Source organism: Vombatus ursinus, unplaced genomic scaffold (genome assembly GCF_900497805.2).
Source record: "Vombatus ursinus unplaced genomic scaffold, bare-nosed wombat genome assembly UNPS02014793.1, whole genome shotgun sequence".
Lineage (NCBI taxonomy): Eukaryota > Metazoa > Chordata > Mammalia > Diprotodontia > Vombatidae > Vombatus > Vombatus ursinus.
In genome coordinates this window covers 12,042,955-12,066,417 of record NW_020954571.1, presented here as the reverse complement: position 1 = coordinate 12,066,417, position 23,463 = coordinate 12,042,955, and the positions used below count along the sequence as shown (strand labels likewise).

Sequence of the window (23,463 nt, the reverse complement as noted above, 5' to 3'; positions counted from 1 at the left end):
CCTTGGGAAAGGGGTCAGCCTGCCCAGGGGAGGAGTCAGTTTTGACCAGGGAGTTGGTGGAAGGAGTGGATTTTCCTGTGGATCCCTTTGGGGCACAGACAGATGGGGATCAGGAAGCCACATGATGAGGGAACTTTGGAGGCTTTGGTCAATTTATAGCCTGTGCCTTAAAGGACTCAAGTTATGGTTTAAAGTTTCTACGATTTGTCGGAGGATATCCACCTACCTTAGTTGGGATGAAAATGCTTCCTTTGAGGTATGTAAACTGAGCTCTGAACATTTTGATGTGAGCCAGAGGGACCCAGCTCTCTAGATCCTGGAGTGGTTAGAGGTGGGTCGTGAGAAGAGTCCTTTCCAGCCCAGGACTGTCTGAGAGCAGCACTCTCTGAGCATTGGGTAGGGGATTCTAGTTCCTTTCTTTCAAAAGTTCTACATCTGGACTTGAAGGGACTTCCTCAGCACTGATCTCTTTGGTGCTGGAAGTAACATCCAGAAATTGTAAATGAATCGTGACAAAATGGCCTGTGGGGACCCTTCTCTTATCATGGCTTGGTATTAGTTAGTGGTTCAACCAGTAATACTGATGCTCCTACCTGCTTATATATGTAGTGAAAAGGACCTTGATTTTCCAGCCTGACAAAATGTAGACAGTAAAAGAGAGTCATAGATGACCTAAAACTGAAAATAATTTTAAGAGTACATTTGGTGACCCTGGGCAAGTCACTTAATCCCTACTGCCTCACCAAAAAGGCAAAAAAAAAAAGAAAGAAAGAAAAAGAAAAGGACATTTGGCCTTAGAATGAAAAGGCATCCTAAGGCAACACTGTACAGGTACACCAATCTCGGTCTCCAAGTCCTGTCTTGATCCTACTGCCTTACCAGCTATGGGCAGAGGAAGCCTCAAAGGTTAGTGAAGATCATCCACATGTGAATAATGGAGAAGTGACCACAACTTGGACCTTGATAGAGCGAGTAAGATTCCCCAAATCTCTGGATGGTGAAAAATCAAATTGTCAGACTTTCCATTGTTCAAGTTTGCCCTAGAATCCTGTGAGTCCACTCTTGCTGGGAGAGGGTGGTTGCTATTTATTTCTCATGTTTTCAAGGTTATTTCACCAGGCTGCCATCTGCATTTCAGCCAGATGGGGAGATAAGGTCTTTGGCAGCCTCTCTGGTCCTTAGTTTTATCATCTACAAAGGAGATTTAACTAGATGATCTCTAAGGTCCTTTCCAGCACCAAAGAGGTTAAATACTTCTATGAAAATAAAGCTTGGAGCAGGGAAGCAATTTGCTCAAACAGGGAGTTAATGGTAGAGCCAAGGGTAAGATTAGAACCCAACTACTTGACTTCTAGTTTAGGGCTCATTTTACATCAGTCTAGGCAGAGGCAAGATGGCGGAGTAAAAGCAGTGACTTGCTTGAGCTCTCCTCCAAACCCCTCCAAATACCTGTAAAAAGAAAATGGCTCTATGCATCAGTCCAGTGCTTAGAATAGTGCCTAGCTTAATGGATGTTTATTGATTGATCGATCAAGAAAACTTTTGTTTTGTTTTGTTTTTTTGATCAGACTTATCTCTTTTTTTTCTTTAATTTATTTAGTATTTTATTTTTCTCTAGTTACATGCAAAAGCAATTTTTAACATTCGTTTTTAAAACTTTGAGTTCTAAATTGAGAAGGCAAGCAATTCAATATAGGTTATAAATGTGTAGTCATGCAAAACATTTCCATATTAGTCATGTTGTGAAAGAAAACGTAGACTAAGAAAAAAGCCCCTCGAGAAAAATAAAGTAAAAAAAAAAGTACGGTTTGATCTGTATTCAGACAGTTACTTTCTTTGGAGATGAATAGCATTTTTCATCATGTCTTGGATCCTTGTATTGCTGAGAATAGCTAAGTCAGTCACAGCTGATCATCTTAAAATATTGCTGTTACCTTGTACACAGTACATTTCACTTTGTATCAGCTCATGGAAGTCTTTCCAGATTTTTCTGAGAGCATTCTGCTCGTCATTTCTTATAGCACAATAGTATTCCATCATAATATGTTCAGCCATTCCCCAATTGATGAGCATCCCTTCAATTTCCAATTCTTTGCCACCAGAAAAGAGCTGCTACAAATATTTTTGTCCCTGTGGGTTCTTTTCCCTTTTGTTTTTTGTCTCTTTTGGGATATAGACCTACTAGTGCTATTGCTAGGTCAAAGGGTGTGAATGGTTTTATAGCCCTTTGGGCACAGTTCCAAATTGTTCCACAGAATAGTTGAATCAGTTCACAGCTCTACCAATGGTGCATTAATGTCTCATTTTTTCCCACATCCCCTCCAACATCTGTCATTTTCCTTTTCTGTCTTGTTAGCCAATCTAATAGATATGAAGTAGTACCTCAGAATTGTTTTAATTTGCATTTCTCCAATCAACAGTGAGTTAGAGCATTTTTTCATATGGCAATAGATAGTTTTGATTACTTCATCTAAAAACTGTTTATATCTTTTGATCATTTATCAATTGGGGAATGGCTCTTTTATAAATTTGTCTCAGTTCTCTATATGTTTGAGAAAAGAGGCCTTTATCAGAGAAACTTGCTTCAAAATTTTTTTTCACAGTTACTATTGCTAATTGTATTTCCCTCCATCCTATTCCCCCCACCCCATTTATTCTATTCTCTCTCTCCTTTCACCCTGTCCCTCCTCAAAAGTGTTTTGCCTCTGACTACCCCTTCACCCAATCTGCCCTCCCTTCTATCATCCACCCCTTCTCTTTTCACCTTCCCCTCCTACTTTCCTGTAGGCAAGATAGATTTCTATACCCAATTGAGTGTTTATGTTATACCCTCTTTGAGCCACTTCTGATGAGAGCATACGGTTCACTCACTCCCTCTTACCTCCCACTCTTCCTCTCCACTGTAAAAGCTTTGTCTTGCTTTTAGGTGAGATAATTTATCCCATTCTATCTCTCCCCTTCTTCTAGTACATTCCTCTCTCACCCCTTAATTTTCTTTATTTTTAGATATTATCCCTTTATATTTAATTCACGCTTATGCCCTCTGACTATATATACTTCTTCTAACTGCCCTAATAATGAGAAAGTTCTTATGAGTTACAAGTATATCTGCCTATGTAGGAATGTAAACAGTTTAACCTTATTAAGTCCCTTATGATTTCCCTTTCCTCTTTACTTTTTTATGCTTCTCTTGAGTCTTATATTTGAAAATTAAATTTTCTATTCAGCTCTGGTCTTTTCATAAAGAATGCTTGAAAGTTCTCTATTTCATTGAATATCTATTTTCCCCCTGAAGGATTATACTCAATTTTGTTGGGTAGGTGATTCTTAGTTGTAATCCTAGCTCCTTTGACCTCTGGAATATCATATTCCAAGCCCTCCAATCCTTTAATGTAGATGCTGTTAAACCTTGTGTTATCCTGACTGTGGCTCTATGATACTTGAATTGTTTCTTTCTGGCTGCTTGTAATATTTTCTCCTTGACCTGGGAACTCTGGAATTTGGCTAAAATATTCCTGGAAATTTTCATTTTTGGATATCTTTCAGGAAGTGATCAGTGGATTTTTTCAATTTCTTGATAGATGCTATCTAGGCTTTTTTTTTTTTTTTGATCATGGCTTTCAGGTAGTCCAATAATATTTAAATTATCTCTCCTGGATCTATTTTCTATGTTTGTTGTTTTTCCAGTGAGATATTTCATATTGTCGTCTATTTTTTCATTCTTTTGGTTTGGTTTTATTGTTTCTTGATTTTTCATAAAGTCATTAGCTTCCATTTGCTTAATTCTAATTTTTAAGGAAATATTTTCTTCAGTGAGTTTTTGTACATCCTTTTCCATTTGGCCACTTCTACTTTTTAAGGAGCTTTTTTCTTCATGAATTTTTGTTCCTCTTTTTTCATTTGGCCAATTCTGCTTTTTAAGGCATTCTTATTGGCTTTTTGTACCAATTTACCAATTTTCCCATTTGGTCTAGTCTGGTTTTTAAGGTGTTATTTTCTTCAGTATTTTTTTGTGTTTCCTTTACCAAGCTGTTGATTCATTTTCATGATTTTCTTGTATCACTCTCCTTTCTCTTCCCAATTTTTCCTCTGTCTTACTTGATTTTTTAAAATTAGTTTATTTTTAGTTTTCAACAATCATTTCCATACACTTTTGAGTTTTAAAATTTTCTCCCCTTCCCTCCCCATCTCCTTCCCCAAGATGGCATGCAATATGATATAGGCTATACATATACATTCCTATTAAACATATTTTCACATTAGTCATGTGGTAAGGAAGAATTAGAACAAATAGGAAGAACCACAAGAAAGAGGAAACAAAACAAAACAGAAGGGGAAAAAAAGAGCAAATAGTATGGTTTGATCTGCATTCAGACTCCAGAGTTCTTTCTCTGGATGTGGATAGCATTTTCCATCATGAGACTTATGGAGTTTTCTTAGATCACTGCATTGCTAAGAAGAGTTTAGTCTGTCAAAGTCAACTGTATGCCAATAAATTTGACAATCTTAGTGAAGTGGATGAATATTTACAAAAATATAAATTGCCCAGATTAACAGAAGAGGAAGTAAAATACTTAAATAACCACATCTCAGAAAAAGAAATTGAACAAGCCATTGATGAACTCCCTAAGAAAAAATTTCCAGGACCAGATGGATTTACAAGCGAATTTTATCAAACATTTAAAGAACAATTAATTCCAATACTATATAGACTATTTGGGAAAATAGGCAAAAAAGGAGTCTTACCAAATTCTTTTTATGATACAAATATGGGGCTGATAACAGTGTGGCTGTTGCTATGTACAATATTCTCCTGGTTCTGCTCACTTCATTCAGCTTCAGTCCATACAAGTCTTTCCAGGTTTTTCTGAAGTCGGCTTGCTCATCATTTCTTATAGCACAATAGTATTCCATAACATTCATATACCACAACTTGTTCAGCCATTCTGCAGTTGAAGGGCATCCCCTCAATTTCCAATTCTTTGCCACCACTGAAAGAGCTACTATAAATATTTTTGTACATGTGGGTCCTTTTCCCATTTTTATGATTTCTTTGGGATACAGTACTAGAAGTGCTATTGCTGGGTCAAAGGGTATGCACATTTTTATTGCCCTTTGGGCATAGTTCCAAATTGATCTCCAAAATGGTTGGATCAGTTCACAACTCCACCAACAATGCGTGAGTGTTCCAATTTTCCACATCTCCAACATTTACCAATTTCCTGTTTTGTCATGTTGGCCAATCTGATAGGTGTGATGTGGTACCTCAGAGTTGTTTTGATTTGCATTTCTCTAATCATTAGTGATTTAGAGCATTTTTTCATATTACTATAGATGGCTTTAATTTTTTCATCTGAAAATTGCCTGTTCATATCCTTTGACCATTTATCAGTTGCAGAATGACTTGTATTCTTATAAATTTGACTTAATTCTCTAGCTATTTTAGAAATGAGGTCCTTATCAGAGATATTGGCTGTAAAAATTCTTTCCTACTTTTCTGTTTCCCTCCTAATCTTGGTTGCATTGGCTTTGTTTGTGCAAAACCTTTTCAATTTAATATATTCAAAATAATCCATTTTGCATTTCATAATGTTCTCTATCTCCTGTTTGGTCATAAATTCTTCTGTTCTCCATAAATCTGACAAGTGAACTATTCCTTGCTCTCCCAGTTTGCTTATAGTATTAGCCTTTATCACAAGATTATGATCACAAGTATCATGAACCCATTTTGACTTTATTGTGGTATAGGGTGTAAGACATTGGGCTATGCCTGGTTTTCTGCCATATTCTTTTCCAGTTTTCTCAGCAGTTTTTGTCAAATAGTGACTTGTTATCCCAGAAGTTGGGGTCTTTGGGTTTATCAAATAGTAGATTATTATAGTCATTGACCACTGTATCTTGCATACCTAACCTATTCCACTAATCCACCACTCTATTTCTTAGCCAGTACCAAATAGTTTTGATGATTGCTGCTTTATAATACAATTTAAGATCTGGAATGGCTAGGCCACCTTCCCCTGCATTTCTTTTCATTAGTTCCCTTGATATTCTGGCCCTTTTGTTCTTCCAAATCAATCTTGTTATTATTTTTTCTAGCTCTATAGAATAATTTTTTGGTAGTTTTGTTGGAATGGCACTGAATAAGTAAGTTAGCTTGGGTAGAATTGTCATTTTTATTATATTAGCTCGGCCTACCCATGAGCAACTGATACTTTTCCAGTTATTTAGATCTGACTTTATTTGTGTGAAAAGTGTTTTGTAATTGTGTTCATATAGTTCCTGGGTTTGTTTCGTTAGGTAGATTCCTAAATATTTTCTAATGTCTACAGTATTTTAAATGGAATTTCTCTATCTCTTGCTGTTGGACTTTGTTGGTAATATATAGGAATGCCGATGATTTATGTGAGTTTATTTTATAGCCTGCAACTTTGCTAAAGTTGTTTATTATTTCATGTAGTTTTTTACTTGATTCTCTAAGTATATCATCATATCATCTGCAAAGAGTGACAGCTTTGTTTCTTCTTTGCCTATTCTAATACCTTCAATTTCTTTTTCTTCTCTTATTGCTAAAACTAATGTTTCCAGTACCACATTGAACAACAGTGATCATAATGGACTTCCTTGTTTCACCCCTGAACTTCTTGGAAATGCTTCTAGCTTGTCTCCATTACATATGATGCTTGCTGAAGGTTTTAGGTAGATACTACTTATCATTTTAAGGAAGACTCCATTTATTCCTATGCTCTCTAGTGTTTTTAAAAGGAATGGGTGTTGTATTTTGCCAAAAGCTTTATCTACATCTATTGAGATGATCATGTGGTTTCTGTTAGTTTTGTTGTTGATATGATCAATTATGCTGATAGTTTTCCTAATATTGAATGAGCCCTGCATTACTGGTATAAATCCTACCTGGTCATAGTGTATTAATCTTGTGATAAGTTGATGTAATCTATTTGCTAATATTTTATTTAAAATTTTTGCATTTATATTCATTAGGGAAATTGGTCTATAATTTTCTTTCTCTGTTTTGACTCTTCCCGGTTTAGGTATCAGCCTAATATTTGTATCATAAAAAGAATTTGGTAAGACTCATTCTTTGCCTATTTTCCCAAATAGTCTATATAGTATTGGAATTAATTGTTCTTTAAATGTTTGATAAAATTCGCTTGTAAATCCATCTGGTCCTGGAAATTTTTTCTTAGGGAGTTCATCAATGGCTTGTTCAATTTCTTTTTCTGAGATGTGGTTATTTAAGTATTTTACTTCCTCTTCTGTTAATCTGGGCAATTTATATTTTTGTAAATATTCATCCATTTCACTAAGATTGTCAAATTTATTGGCATACAGTTGGGCAAAATAGTTCCTAATTATTGTTTTTATTTCCTCTTCAGTGGTGGTGGATTCACCCTTTTCATTTTTGATACTGGTAATTTGGTTTTTTTTTTAATTAAATTAACCAAAGGTTTGTCTCTTTTATTGTTTTTTTCATAAAACTGACTCTTAGTTTTATTTATTAGTTCAATAGTTTTTTTAATTTCAATTTTCTTAATCTCTCCTTTGGTTTTCAGTGTTTCTAATTTGGTATTTAATTGAGGATTTTTAACTTTTTCTTTTTCTAGTTTTTTTTTTGTTTAGTTGCATGCCCAAATCATTGATCTCCTCTTTCTCTATTTTATTCATGTAAGCATTTAGAGATATAAAAATTCCCCTAAGAACTGCTTTCACTGCATCCCATAAGTTTTGGTATGTTGTCTCGTTATCGTCATTCTCTTAAATGAAGTTATTGATTGTTTCTATGATTTGTTGTTTGACCCATTCATTTTTCAGGATTAGATTTAGTTTCCAATAATTTTAATTTCCATGGCACTTCATTACATATAATATTTATTGCATCATGATCTGAAAAGGATGCATTTAGTATTTCTGTCTTTCTGCATTGAATTGTGAGGTTTTTATGCCCTAATACGTGGTCAATTTTTGTGTATGTATCATGTACTGCTGAGAAAAAAAGTATATTCCTTTCTATCCCCATTCAATTTTCTCCGAAGGTCTACCATATCTAACTTTTCTAAAATTCTATTCACCTCCTTAATGTCTTTCTTATTTATTTTGTGGTTAGATTTATCTAGTTCAGAGAGGGGGAGGTTTAGGTCCCCCACTAGTATAGTTTTGCTGTCTATTTCTTCCTCTAATTCCCTGAACTTCTCCTCTAAGAATTTGGATGCTATACCACTTGGTGCATATATGTTTAGTAATGATATTACTTCATTGTCTATGGTGCCTTTTAGCAGGATGTAGTTTCCTTCCTTACCTCTTTTAATAAGATCTATATTTGCTTTTGCTTTGTCTGAGATCAGGATTGCTACCCCAGCTTTTTTTACTTCAGTGGAAGCATAGTATATTCTACTCCAGCCTTTTACCTTTACCTTGTGTGTATCCCTTTGTTTCAAATGTGTTTCCTGTAAATAACATATTGTAGGATTATGGTTTTTAGTCCATTCTGTTATCTGCTTCCATTTTATGGGAGAGTTCATCCCATTCACATTCACAGTTATGATTACTATCTGTATCTTTCTCCTGGTATATACTTTTCTTTCTCCTTTCTCCCTTTCCTTTCTCACTAGCAGTTTGCTCTTGACCACCACCTCCCTCAGTTCACCCTCCCTTCTATTATCCCCCTTCCTTTTCTTCCCCGTTACCCTTACTACTTCTTCCCTCTCTTTTATCCCTCCTCCCTTTTCTTTCCCCTTTTCCCTCCTACTGCCTATAGGGCAAGTTAGATGTCCATACCTAACTGATTATATTATTCCCTCCTTGAGCCAAATCTGGTGAATGTAAGGTTCAAACAATGCTCATCTTCCTCCCTTCTTTCCCTCTAGCATAACAGGTTTTTGTGCCTTTTCCTGTAATTTACTCTTGTCTCCTTCCTCTTTTCCTTTTCTCCCAGTACAATCCCTTAATTAGATCTGATTAATCCACTTAGATTTTTTTATCATTACATCAAAGTCAACTTATACTCATCCCCTCTATGTATACCCTTTTAAAATGGTATAATAATACAGTTCTCAAGAGTTACAAGTGTCATCTTCCCTTGTAGAGATGCAAACAGTTTGCCCTTATTAATAACACATTATTTTTTCTGTCCTGTTTACCTTTTTATGTCTCTCTTGAGTCTTGTATTTGAAGATCAAATTTTCTGTTGAGCTCTGGTCTTTTTATCAGGAAGGTTTGGAAGTCCCCTATTTTGTTGAATGTCCATCTCCTCCCCTGAAAGATCATGCTCATTTTCACTGAGTAGTTGATCCTTGGTTGTAATCCAAGCTCCTTTGCCTTACAGAATATCATATTCCACGCCCTATGGTCTTTTAATGTAGAAGCTGCAAGGTCCTGTGTAATCCTGACTGTGGTTCCATGATATTTAAATTGTTTCTTTCTGGCTGCTTGCAGTATTTTCTCTTTGACCTTGTAATTTTGGAATTTGGCTACTATATTCCTTGGTGTTTTCAATTTGGAATCTCTTTTCATTTGGTGACTAGTGGATTCTTTCGATGGCTATTTTACCTTCTGGTTTTAGGACTTCAGGGCAGTTTTTCTTTATGATTTCCCGTGGTTTTCAGGTAGACCAATAATTTTCTCTCCTGAATCTATTTTCCAGGTCAGCTGTTGTACCAATGAGGTATTTTACATTTTTATCTCTTTTTTCTTTCTTTTGTTTCTGTTTGACTGATTCTTGCTTTCTCATGGAGTTATTAGCTTCCACTTGCCCAATTCTAATTTTTAATGAATTGTTTTCTTCTATTAGATTCTATCTCCTTTTCCATTTGGCCCATTTTACTTTTTAAGTTCTTCTCCTCAGTGAGTTTTTGTGCCTCCTTTTCTATTTGACCTATTCTGTTTTTAAAGGAGTTGTTTTCTTCAGTGTACTTTTTTTTTTCCAATTGGACAATTGTATTTTTTAAGGACTTGTTTTCTACAGTTAATTTTTGTCCTTCCTTTTCCAAGCTATTGACTCTCTCTTGCACACCTCTCATTTCTTTTCCCAGTTTTTCTTCTACTGCTCTTATTTGACTTTTAAAATCCTTCTTGAGCTCTTCCAAGGAGGCTTTTTGGGTTTCAGACCAGTTCATATTCCCTTTTGAGGTTTTGGATGTGGATTTGTTGATAATGTTGTTTTCTTCTGAATTTCCGCCTTGATCTTCCCTGTCCCCACAATAAGAATCTATGTTCATTGTTCATTTCTTTTTGCTCATGGTGTTTGCTTATTTCCTGACCTTTAAAAAAAATAAAATTGAGCTGTCCTGCTGGTTAGCTTCCTGTGCTGACCCAAGCTGACCCAAGCTTGTTGTGCTGGGAGCCTGGGGCCTGGTCACTGGCTTTGTGTGCTGAGGCCTCCTCAGATGCTGGCAGTTGGAGGCTGTAGAGTTCTGGCAGCTTAACTGGTGTTGGGCTGCAATCAGCAACACTGGAACTCTAGGGGCAGGGGTGGGGGACTCTGGCCCCTGGAAGATGCCTGCTCACCTGGGCCTTTCGCTCCTTTCTTTGGCTTCTGCTCACCCAGACCTTGCATTCCTTTCTTTGGTTCCTGCTCACCTGGGCCTTGCAAATGGTTGTTTCACTGCTGTAGGATGTTTCTCTGCCTGGAGCTTTTCCTCTTGGAGTTGTGCTTCCCAGAGTTTTGCTGAGGCACTGGGAGAGTTGGCTGTTGGAGAACGCAGTGGCAAGTGGTGGTTTTCCAACCCAGTTTCCACTGATTTCCCTGCCTGTACTGAGGCACTTGGGGATCCTGGTGTTGGTGCTTGCCTGCTCCACCACTCTGGGGTTCAGGATCTCCCCCAGTATACTGAGGTGGGGCTTTCCGCTGGCTTGCTGGGATGCCTCTCATTCTGTACTGCTCCCCCTCCCTCAGAGCGAGAGGGGCCTCTCACGTTAATCCCCCAACCTTCTTGGGCTACCAGATTGCTGTACCCTGTCTTTCTATTGGTTCAGTTGTTCCAGGTTTTTTCCTGGGGCAATATTTTCTGGGCTTTCAGAGGTCAGTAAGGGAGGGTGAGAGCAACTTACTTCTCACTCTACCATCTTGGCTCCTGGAAGCAGAATTCTCTCCTTACTTGATTTTCAAAATCCTCTTGAGCTCTTCCATGGCCTGAGACCAATTCATATTTTTCTTGGAGGCTTTGGATATAGGAGCTTTGACTTTGTTATCTTCTTCCAAATATTTGTTTTGATCTTACTTGTCACCATAATAACTTTCTATGGTCATAATTTTTTTCTGTTGTTTGCTCATTTTCCCAGCCTATTTCTTGACTTTTAATTCTATGGCAGCCCTGCACAACATATGACCCATGTACCCCTTATGACTCATGGGCCGCTTGCAGCCTGCCAAAGGATTTTGGGCAGCCCAAGGAAAATGTAGAGGATATAAAACAGGCCTGCACAATACACTACCCATGGGCTGCTTTGGCTGGCTGCATAGGGTCAGAAGATGGAGGGTCTTGAAGGAAGAGGGAGATTCCATTAGTGGATGGTGAGAAGGGAACGCATTTTGGGGATGCAGGATGGCCTGTACAAAGGCATGGAGAGAGGAAATGCAGTGTTGTGTGTGAATAGAGAAAAGGCCACTTTGTCTAGATTGTAGAGTATAAGAGGGGAATAATGTCCATTGAGAGTGGAAAGATAGGTTGGGGCAAAGTTATGAAGGGCTTTAAAAACTAAACAGAGGAGTTTATATTTGTAATAGGGATCAAATAAAGTTTATTGAGTTGGGGGAGGGAGTTGACATGGTTAGACTTGCCTTTAGGAAGAACACTTTGGCAGTGGAATAGATAGATTGGAATAATTCTCCCCCATTAGATTGTAAGTTCCTTGAGGGCAGGCATTGTTTTTTTTTTTTTGGCCTCTTTTTGTATCCCTAGCACTTAGCATAATGCCTGACACATAGACATAGTAAGCACTTAGTAAATGTTTATTGATTGATTGGAATATGGAGAGACCTGAGGCTGAAAGAACAAGCAGAAAGCTAGTAGAGACTAGCACTGCTCATTCAGAAAGATTCTTCCATTTTCAAAAATAAGTTTAAGTCATGAGTGCCCTCAGTACTTCTCTTTACAGATGCCATTAACTTTTGCTTTGTTTTTTCTACTCATTTTACTAAACGGGACAGAAAATCTTCCTCAGCTCACTAACTTTTTAATGTGGGAGAGTCAAAAAATGTAAAACCAAAACAGGAGCTAATAGCCAAAAAGATAAATAATCATCCCCAAAATGATCATAGAAACCATAGGAAATAGAATTATGAGTTACCAAGATCCCAGTTTTAAAAAACAAGTCTTATGTAAAACTTGCATCATGTCCCCATTGCTCATCTCTCTTTTTAAAAAATTCTCTATGAAACAATCTAGGGCTCAAAAGTAATCCCTGTGCTTCTCTTCCCCTCTCCCCCTCTCCCTCTGTCTCTCTCTGTCTCTCTTTCTCACCCTCTCCCTCCCTCCCCTGTTCCTATCTCTTATCCCAGACAGACTCCAGAGGGGTGGCACTGAGGGCAATGGTGACCTGGGGTCTTGTACTTGGGGAAATCTGTCTAAATTCAGGGGTAGAGAACCTGCTGCTTTGAGGCCACATGTGGCCCTCCAGGTCCTTGGGTACTGCCCTTTGACTGAGTCCAAGTTTTACAGAACAAATCCTTTTATTAAGGGTATTTGTTCTGTGAAATTTGGATTCAGTCAAAGGGCTAGACTTGAGGACCTAGAGGGCCTCATGTGGCCTAGAGGCTGCAGGCTCCCCATCCTTGGCCTGGATGGTCAGGGGGAAAATAGCAAGCAATTCTCCCAGCTGGTGCTAAAAGAGACATGAAGCAGACATGAGTCAATGAATAAGCATTTGTTAAGCACCTGCAATGGGCTGGGCAGTGTTACGGGCACTGGAGACACAGATACAATGACTGAAATAATCTCTACATGCAAGGAGCTTACATTCTAATGATAGAAAACAACTAGTTCACATCTAAGTGTATTCATAATAATTATAAAGAGAATAAATACCAAATGGTTTGAGAAAGGAGGGTGTCAGGAAATGCTTCACTTAGAAGTTGGTTTTTGAGCTGTATCTTGAAGGAAGAGAAGGGTTCCATTAGGCAAGAAATGAGGAGGGAGTGCATTCCAGGCACTGGAGATGGCCAGCGCAAAGACACTGGAGATGGGAGGTGGCTTGTTGGAGAGTGAGGAAAAGCAGGGCCAATGTGGCTGAACTGCAGTCCTGGGGCTGCAAGCCTTGAAGAAGCTGTTGGGCAATAACTCCCAGGATATCATGGAAGAGGGCAATTAGGCTCTGGGCCCAGGGAGGCGGAGTCTGGGATGATGGATAGAGATAGATGTCTGTCTCCCTGGAGAACCATACCTTCTCTTGGAGGAACACACGGAAGGCCATGATGGTAAGGAAGCAGAAGTAGGGAGGCATGCAGACACAACTGCAATCCTGAGGGCAGAGAGACAGGATCAGGAGAAGAAAAGAAAAGCCCCCCCCCCCCAAAAAAAGCCAGGGGATGAGAGGTATCATGGCATCTGTTTATTGGATTCTGTATATTACATAAACATCACTTTGATTTTTTGAAGAACAAATCAACAAATTTCATCAAATTCTCTTCCTACCTTCTATTCTTGGGCTCAAAGCTCACTGCAGGTGGTGACTGCAACCATGAAATTAAAAGACACTTGCTTCTTGGAAGGAAACCTATGGCAAATCTGGACAGTGTACTAAAAAGCAGAGACATCACCTTGCTATGGTTTTCCCAGTAGTAATTATGGCTCTGAGAGTTGGCCATTGCAGAATCGATGCTTTTGGATTATGGTGCTGAAAAAAAGTTTTGAGAGTTCCTTGAATAGCAAAAAAGATCAAATCAGTCAATACTTAAATAAATTAATTCAGGCTATTCACTGGAAAGACAAAATACTGAAGCTGAAGCTTAAATACTTTGGTCACATAATTAGAACGCGGGCTCATTGATAAAGACCCTGATGTTGGGAAAGATTGAAGGCAAAAGGAGAAAGAGATGGCAGAGGATGAGAAGGATAGATAGCGTTATGGGAACAACAAACAAGAACTTGGGCAGACTTCAGGAGAAAGTGGAGGACAGAAGGGCTTGGCATGCTATGTGATCCATGGGGTCACAAAGAATTGGACACCACTGAATTACAACACGTACCAGGCACAGTGCTAAGCAGTGGGGGTACAAACAAGAAAGATAGCCTGTATCCTCAAACAGCTTACAATCGAATGGGGGAAGGCTACCCCAAAAGAAGCTGAAAAGAGGTGGGGAGTGACCCCCGAGTTGTTTTGGGGACCAAGCCTAGCAGAGATGCCGACGGGAAAGCGCTCAGTTCAGATGGAAAGCTAGGTGGCCTTGGGAGGAGTTCAGGGTTCCACCCTCCACCCCCTCCAATCAAAGGAGAGGGGAGGCAGAAGGGGTTGAGCATCCAGCTGAGTGAATCAGCATAATTCTGTTGATCGTTGTATCCTGAGTGAGGTGTGAAGTTCTGTAGAGTTCAAACCCAACAGAGCTGCTGATGGAAAGACAGCTTTAGACTTTAGACAGAGGAGTTTACATTTGATTCTAGAGGTAACAGGAAGCCATTGGAGTTTACTGAATAGGCAAGTGGCACGGTCAGGTCTGTGTTTAGAGAAAATCACTTTGGTAGCAGTGTGGAGAGTGGACAAGAAGGTAGAGGTTAAAAACCATTTTCATAATAATACTAAGACATTGTAATTTCTAATATAGTAAATGTCAATAACTATAACCCACACAAATAAAAGTTATTTGGGATCAGTAATTTTTTGGGGGGGGCATCAATAATTTTTAAGAGAATCAAGGTGTCCTTGGGAGAAGCAATGTGTGTGTGACTTGTCCAGGTTCACACAGCCATGAGGTTGTTTGGCCTTTTTCTTTGGTTTCCCCAGCTGCTAGGGCCTCCAAGCCTAATAAATCACCCTGTGTTTACAGTACATATGTTTTGTATTGACTTATGTGTGGCCAGGTTGTCTTACTTGATACACCATAAACTCCTTGAGGGCAGGGTGATTTCGTGTGCATGAATGTGTTTGTGTGTGTGTGTGTGTGTGTGTGTCTAGCTCAGTACTAGGCACAGTGGATCACTTAATAAATGATTGATGGTGTTAACAGGATTTTACTGGGCCAGTCTCTAACCTGAGAATTATGAAACAACAGAGACAAATGGAAGTAATCAAGCAGCCATTTAATTAATTTGTTTTATTATGAGGAATAGATTTGCAAATTGGGAATTCTCCTGATCTGAATTCCACCTTGCAGAAGTGAAGACACAGGTTAAATACATAAGTCATAATGGGAAGAGAGCAGGGAAGGTGAATTACAAACACTCATTTCTAGAGCCAGCCCATAAATCCCACAATACTAAGGTACAGGTGTCCTGTTTTTAAGTCTTTGGGGGTCGTTACTTGGTGGGTAACGGGACCAGAGTTCTGTGACAGGAACAGGTTCTCTAATCTTTGATTCGCTTCACTTCAGGTACACAGATTGTAAGCGTTGTCAGAGTTTGATTATTTCAAGCAGCACTGTAAGCTTCTGACTCACAAGCTAAAAGAGGCAATTCTGAAAAATCTAATCTATTAATACAGTCATTACACATATCATATCGATTAATATGAAAATCATAATTCCTTTCACATAGATAGAACACTGAAGCATTTTAAGCAGACATCTCAACAACATCTCTCCTTCCCTACTTGCTCCCCAGTGCAACCACACTAATTTATGCCCCCATTCCTACCTAGACCATTTAGATAGTCTAATTGCCTGTCAGTCCAGTCCAGGGGTGGGGAACCTACAGCCTCTGACTGAATTCAGTCAAAGGGCCAAATTTGAGGACCTAGAGGACCATGTGTGGCCTCGAGGCTGAAGATTCCTCACCCCTGGTCCAGTCCCTCTTTCCCACCCCCCAACCCTGTCCTACTTTAGATTCTTTCCAAATCTTCCTAAGGCACATATCTGAGCATGCCACTCTGAAATATAGACCCATTGGCCAGCATTTATAACCTTCTACAATATACCTTTCCGGCCTTATTCCACATTGTTCTCTTTTAGTCCAGCCAAACTGGATTTCCCTCTGTCCCCGGAAGCATCCTACCTCCTGCATTTTCATTAGCAAATCCCAGTTCCTGGGATGTTCTGTTTCATCTCTACTCAGAATCTGTGTTCCTTCAGGGCTCAGCTCTGGCTCCTACATCCTGACCTGAGAAGACATCAAGTTCAATCTGCTCTCTCTCCCACTGCCCCCTGGAAACCTTCATTCAGGGTTGCCTTCCCAGGCTGATGTTCTATTAAGGAGCTGTTCCTCAAATCTAATTGACATTCCTCCTGTAGAAGCTGAAGCCTTACTTTCCTTTGATGTCAATCCTCGACATACTCTGAGACTTTTAACCTTTGATCTTTTTCTCTTCACTTGCATCAATATCTGCTTCTTAAATCAACAAACTTTTTTTCAAATCTCCTAATATAGGGTCAGCACTGTGCTACACAATAAGTCTTGGGGTTACAAAGGCAGAAATGAAATACACACACATGCAAAATAAATACATGGTAATATTGTGTAAGGGGAGGCATTAGTAATAGAGGTAATGATTAGAGCAGATCTTATGTAGGGAGGGTATGGTTTGAGCTGAAAATAAAAGGAATTTTTAAGGGATAGATAATGTGTAAATGCGTCCCATTAACATGGATTTTGAGCTGGAAGACACTCTAGAGATCTAGTCCAACCTCCTCATTTTGCAAGGGGGTAAACAAAAGCCAACAGTAATGAAGTCCAAGGTCAACAATAAGAGTTTTAAAAGGCTGAGCAGCCTTTAACTATAGCATGTATATAAGGTTCATATAATCTTAACTAGTGATTGATCTCCGGATGACCTTTCCCCTCAACCCCTTCCTGAAATACTGAAAATACTCTCAGGCCTTGATAAATATTTAAACCCTCTTTCTTTCTTTCAACGAGGTTAATGTTTTCCAGGTTAACATTGGGGTAGAGAGAAGGCTTAGTGTAACCAGAACACGTCCTTGCTGTTTCCCTCTTTTATCAGTGAGCTCTCCCCTGGTCAGCACAAAGGTACAATTAGAACTGTTGTTTGTCCTTCCTTCTCGGAGAAGACCTTTACATCTGGGAAGTGATGCCACAATGTGCAAATTAATTGGACTTAAGTGAGGGAGGGCTGTGCAAAGTTAGCCTCCCTGTGGAGAAGCTAGAGGATGGATCACCGCACCAGGGTCACGGTCACTTCAAAATTGAGGCTCAGTTGTTTTCTGGCTAGTGTTTCTGCCTTAGAAAGGGCTGGGATGACGCTAAAGACTGGACCTGATCATTTTATCCAAAAATGACAGCAAGAGATGATGAAACCCTCCCCGGTGGGGAGGAGCTGGGTATCCTTTAATGGGAGCCCAGCAAGGCGAACCTAGGAGGTAGGTGGTTCAGTTTGGTGCTCCTTGTATACTCTACAGGGTTGGGGGAACGAAGGGCTGCTGGGAGACAATGGAGGTAACAACTCATCCGTCCTTCTTGGTCTTTCCTCTGCTTCTCTAAATTCCAGCTCTTCCATCAAACTCATTTGTAATTTTAAAGAAGTAATTTAGGATCATAGAGCTATGATCTACAAGGGACCACAGGCCGCTTAACGCAACTCCCTCCTTTTACAAAAGTGGGTGGGGGATGGGGAGGTTGGAGGCTTGGGAATATAAGTGACTTGCTTATGGGTTTTGCAGGAAATAAGTACCTACTAAGTGCCTGACACAGTGCTAAGGTTTGGGGGATACAAACAAAAGCAAAACAAACAAAGTCCTTGCCTGCAAAGAGCTCAACATGATATATGAGAGATAAGTTCTGAACCCAGGTCTACTGAGCAGAGCGAGCACTCTTTCCACTTTACCACCGTCCTGTCCAGATTTGTAAGATGGGTTTGCACCAAATACTCTCGTTTGTTGAAGATGTGGACAGGCTGGTAGAGTGTGAACTGTCGTAAGCCTAGAGAAGGTGAAAGCTCCGAGTAGGCGAGGTCAAGGGTCTGGTCCAGGTTTCTAAAGGCACGACGAGGCTATCTCCCCAGCAGAGACAGAAGAGCACGTCAGCCCCTTTCAGAGCAGGAACGGAAAAAAGTTGTGAGCCCTACAAATATGGCGTCACTGGCTTCTCGCACTGCCTCCCAGTGCCCCTAAATCCCGTTAGTTTTCGCCCCGAACAAAGATGGCCGCCGGAGGGACCTTTCCACCATTGGTGGAAAAGCGAAGACCTCCAGGTCGAGGATTGGTGGGCATCGTGGGTACGTCATCGTAGGGGCGGTGCAGTCCCCACGTGGGTCAGGGGCGGGGCCGGGGAGACGAGCCGCGGCAGCTGGAGCCTCGCCTCTCGCTTCCTCAGCGGCATGTCTTGGGCCCGTTGCCGAGCTCTGCACGCGGCGTTGCGGCTCGCGGCAGAGCCCCCGCTCGGGAGCGGGCCGGCGAGGCGGGGGCTGAGCGCACGACCGGTGCCGCAGGAGCCCGGGATGGAGTACCAGGTACCGGGGCGGCCGACATGAGTCCGGTCAGGGCGGGTGGACACGTGGGCAGCGGCGGCCAAGGCCACGCAACACCAGAAAGTCCGGGATACCCGGGGCTGCAAAGAGCAGGGGGCCCCTGGAGTCTGGGTGGAGTCCGGGGTTGGAGTCAAGTAGGTTCAGGGAGAATGGGCGCCCTGGTGTCTGGTGGAATCGGGGATTGGGGGCGCCCAGGAATTTAGTGGGGTCAGAGTTTGGGAGCCACCAGGAGCCTGATGGGGTCAGGGGTTGGGGGCACCCTGGAATCTAGTGGGATTGGGGGCTCCCAGGTTTCTGGTGAGGCCAAGGGTTTGGGGGTGCTGGAATGTGGGGAACTCAGGAGTCCAGGCTTTGGAGTAAGGGATCAACCAGGCTGGCATCATTGGCCTTGCAGGGAGGAACTTTGCCAACTTTTCTGGGTGGTGTCCCCTTTGTCCCTGCTCCCTCTGGCTTGGTTGCCAGGGGTAACAGGGTGCCCAGGCCCCAACTTTGCACCCATTGGCTTTGCGAAGGATCTTGTGACTACCTAGGGCAGAACACCTGGTACCCGCCAGAGGGGAAGGTCTGTTTGATATCTGCCTGCCAGGCCACATAGCTGGCAGCAGGGAAAGACACTGGAGCTTGGGGTGGGGGAAGGGAGTATAAGTAGCTATCATAGGGTCAGCACCTTTTCATAAAGTGACCTGGGGTTTACAATTCCACCTGTCCTCTTGTACATTCCCTTGGCCTCAGGTGAGTTTAGACAAAACTCATTCCTTTGGGAAAACAATATAACTTTCAGGTGAAACATTTAATACTGTTTCCATCTGCTCAGGCAAACCACCCTTTAGTATGCTGGAGAGGCAGTTACTTTTGACAGCTGGAGTGACAAGAATAATAGCCTAAGGCCTGCATCTCTTCTCACTAACCAACTTTCACCTACCAACTATGTAACTTCAGAGAATTGACTAACTTCTCTGCCCCCATTTCCTTATTTGTAAAATAAAGGCATCATCTAATCAGATGATTTCTCACTCTTCCTGGAGCCCTTGGCATCCTGCCCTCGAACACCAGTACAATGGGACGTCCCATTAGTTTGGTGCTGAGGGGTGTGAGCATGGCAGGACCAGTCACCCTCAAGCAGAGATCTTAGTGCACAGGCTCCCTCTTCCCGTTTAAAACTAGTTGGATGTGAGGCAATTGCAAAGAGTGGGAGAGACAGAGCTTTTGAGTATGCTGGTGATTCAGAAGCCTTTGTTACCACTTGAGGGATCACATGTAACTAGACTGGCTTGCTCATTTTCTCATTGAGTCTTCATGTAGAACAAGATGGGCGAGCCCCAGGCTTCATTCTCTCACCCATCTGTGACCTGGATAGGTTGAAGAAAGTATTATTAAATTGTTGGGAACAGGGGTGGGCGCTGGTTAGCTTGAAGTCAGCTAACATAGTGGAATGAGATTTGTACTGGGATTCAGAAAACCTGGGGTCTTAGGCCCAGCTCTGCTTCTGATCGCCTTAAGTAAGTCATGAAAGTGGCCTGGATTTGGGCTGAAATCCCTCCTCTGATATTTACTACCTGTGTGACACTGGGCAAGTCATTTTTAACCTCTGAGCCTTAGTTTTCCAATCTGTACAGTGAGGGGGTAGAACCCTCTGACCTCTAAGATCCTTTAACTCTAAATCTATGATCCTGTGATTTTACTTCTGACAGGCTCAGTCTTCTCATAGGAGATGGTTGCAGAGGGAGGGTGATTTCTAAGCTGTTGACATTTCTTCCTCTAATATGCCTGTCCAATTCTAACCCTTTGTGGTCCTTAGGATGCTGTGCGGGCCCTCAACACCCTGCAGACCAATGCTGGCTTCCTCGAACAGATCAAGCAAGAGCGGGGAGACCCACAGGTCCAGCTGGAAGCCATGAAGCATTATTTAATGCGAAGTGGGCTGCAGGTAAGTAGAGATAGGAGGCTTCCCCTCCTCCACCGGCATCCCCTCAAAGGTGCCGTCATTAACCTGAACCGGAGCACTAGCAAGGGTGAAATCTGAAGCACGGTGTCTCACTTGCTGAGCCAGTTGTCTCTGTTTCAGATAGAGGACTTAGATCAGCTGAAGATCATCCATGTGACCGGCACCAAAGGGAAGGTAAGATCAGGGAGGTGTGGGCTGTGTGTGTCAGAGGCGGCAGTGGTTGAGGCCCAGCCTTGGGGCTGGCTGAGCCCTCACCCTTCTCTCTGTGTCTCTTCAGGGCTCTACTTGTGCCTTCACTGAACGTATTCTCCGTGGCTATGGCCTAAAAACTGGATTCTACAGGTATGGGGGTTCAAGGCAGGAGGAGCCCCCCCAGCCTTTCCCAGGAGGCAAACAGAAGGTTCTCAGTGCTGGAGAGTGCCTCACAAAGGTCTCTCTGTCTCTTTAGCTCTCCTCATCTGGTGCAGGTTCGGGAGCGAATCCGTATTAATGGTGACCCCATCAGCCCTGAGCTCTTCACCAAATACTTCTGGCGGCTCTACAATCGGCTGGAGCAGACTAAGGTGGGGAGACTCAGGGCAGGATTGGAGGGGGAGGTTGGTCCCTGGTCTTCTCTGGGTTTCTTCTCTGTCCACCCCTCAGCCTCCAGATCTAGGGTCAGCAGGGGTAAGGTTGGGCCCTGGAATTGTATCTTTGAAAAGAACTTAGTGACCATATCATCCAGTCCTCTCGTTTTGCAGATGGGGAAACTGAGGCCCAAGAGGTCATGGTTGCCCAAGGTCAGCCTAGCAAGTTAGTGACAGAAGTGGGATTAGAACTCAGGTCTCCTGACTCTCCATCCAGATTCTTTCTGCCATGTTGCGATGTCTCTCATCTCCTGGCTTTTTTTCCCCCTCTCCTGATCCTGTCTCTCTGCCCTCAGGATGGCAGTTGTGTCAGTATGCCCCCTTACTTCCGCTTCCTTACCATCATGGCCTTCCATGTGTTCCTCCAAGAGAAGGTATGGTTCTCCAGGATGTCTGTCTGTACCCATCATCCCAGACTCCACCTCCCTAGGCCCAGAACCTAATCACCCCCTTTTGTGATGTCCTGGTCTGTACTGCCCAATGCCTTCTGGCAGCCATGGGACTGTATAGTGAGCCATGGTCTGTGCCCGCTCCTGAGTGTCAGCCAGGGTGGGAGGGTGGGAGGAGAGGGGGATGTGCTCTTGGCCACTTATGCAGAGTAGGTCTGTGTGTTAGGCAAACCCATCCCCAGACTGACATTTGATATTTTGGCTGCCTGCTTCCAGGTGGACCTAGCAGTGGTGGAGGTGGGCATTGGTGGTGCTTATGACTGTACCAACATTGTCAGGTAAGAAGCCTCTGGTTCTGACCTCAGGTAATGGAGTAGGGGTGGAGGGATAGGGAATCCCAGTCCTCTGATTGTTCATAGTGGGTAGAGAGGGATTAATGAAGAATGTGGGTGGGCAGAAGCACCTTCCCCAGACCCTATGGGAGTTCCAGAGAGGGATGTGGGGCCAACATTAACCTTTCTCACTTATCCCTGACCCTTTTCCCAGGAAGCCAGTGGTCTGTGGGATATCGTCTCTGGGCATAGACCATGTCAACATCTTGGGTGACACTATTGAGAAGATTGCATGGCAGAAGGGGGGCATCTTTAAGGTAATAGCCCCTGTGACAAATCAAAAGACTGATAAATCCTGACCTCACATCTCTGTGGCACTTTCCCCTCCACACTCCTAAGGTAGTCTTGTTCCTGTTTCCAGATGAGGAAACTGAGTCTCAGAGAAGGGAATGGGCTTGCCCAAGGTTACACAGCTAATAAATGTCAGAGCTGGGATTCTATCTCAAGAATCCAGAGTTGATGCCAACTTTCAATTCAGGTGTCTTTCCACTGAGTTGACAGAGTGTTCCTGGGCCTGGGGACAGAAGCCAGCAAGGAAAATCTGGCTTTTCCTGACTTTGAGGATAGAACCACTAACTCCCTCCAGTTCCCTCAGGAAGCAGATTCTTGTCTTACAGAAGTTTGTGTTAAAGACACTGACATGTACAAGAGCATTGGATGGTTGAGTGGCAAGAAAATAGCAGCTTGGTGGCCCAGTGGATAGAGCCCTGGGCCTGGAGCCAGGAAGATTCAATTTAAATCCAGCCTCCAATACTCACTAGCTGTGTTACCTTGAATAAGTCGCTTAACTTCTGTATGTCTTGGTTTCCTTGTCTGTAAAATGGGGATTATAATAGCATCTACTTCCCAGGGTTGTTGCAAGTATCAACTGAGATAATAATTGTAAAGTGCTTGGCACAGTGCCTGGCACATAGTAAGTAGATGCTATGTAAATTCTGGCTGCTGCTGTTGGTGGTGTTAATTGACTGGGAAGCACGAACCCTAGATTGTAATCCTCTAACTTTACTACCCACTCACTGTGTCACCTTGGCTGTGTCACAGCGCTAGGTCTCAGTATCTCTGTATTGATCAGAGTTACTAAGTTTCTCACAGTTGATCGTTGTTACAAATTTGCTTTTAACTGTATACAATGTTCTCCTGGTTCTGCTCACTTCACTTTGCATCAGTTCATTTGAGTCATCCCAGGTTTTTCTGAAACTGTCTCCTTCATCATTTCTTATGGCACAATAGCATCCCACCATAATCATATACCATAACTTGTTTAGCCATTCTCCAGTTCTGTCTTTCAGTTTCTAATTCTTTGCCACCACAAAAAGAGCTGCTATTTTTGTGCATATAGGTCCTTTTCCATCTTCTTTGATCTCTCTGAGATATGGACCTAGGAGTAGTATTGCTGAGTCAGAGGGGATGCATAGTTTTCTATCCATTTGAGCATAGCTCCCAGTTGTTCTCCAGAATGGTTCGACCGGTTCACTACTCCAGCAACAGAAAGCTACAGTTTAGATAAGACACAGCTCTGCCCTCAAGGG

At 42.0% G+C, this 23,463-nt stretch overlaps 1 protein-coding gene across 4 annotated transcripts in view; it reads left to right on the top strand.

The window, feature by feature from the left end:
* Positions 1 to 23,463, top strand: part of FPGS (folylpolyglutamate synthase) — a 34,335-nt gene that overhangs the window by 310 nt on the left and 10,562 nt on the right. Inside the window, exons 1-8 of one of the 4 annotated variants that reach the window (XM_027869439.1) lie at positions 84 to 256; positions 20,381 to 20,509; positions 20,648 to 20,701; positions 20,805 to 20,869; positions 20,976 to 21,090; positions 21,450 to 21,527; positions 21,819 to 21,880; positions 22,089 to 22,191. In XM_027869439.1, the coding sequence (XP_027725240.1) occupies positions 122 to 256; positions 20,381 to 20,509; positions 20,648 to 20,701; positions 20,805 to 20,869; positions 20,976 to 21,090; positions 21,450 to 21,527; positions 21,819 to 21,880; positions 22,089 to 22,191 (741 nt within the window). In that variant the 5' untranslated portion in view covers positions 84 to 121. Of the gene's footprint in view, positions 1 to 83; positions 257 to 17,424; positions 17,477 to 18,432; positions 18,565 to 20,380; positions 20,510 to 20,647; positions 20,702 to 20,804; positions 20,870 to 20,975; positions 21,091 to 21,449; positions 21,528 to 21,818; positions 21,881 to 22,088; positions 22,192 to 23,463 lie in introns of those variants that run through there. The other 3 variants (XM_027869442.1, XM_027869440.1, XM_027869441.1) reach the window with 3 other exon arrangements.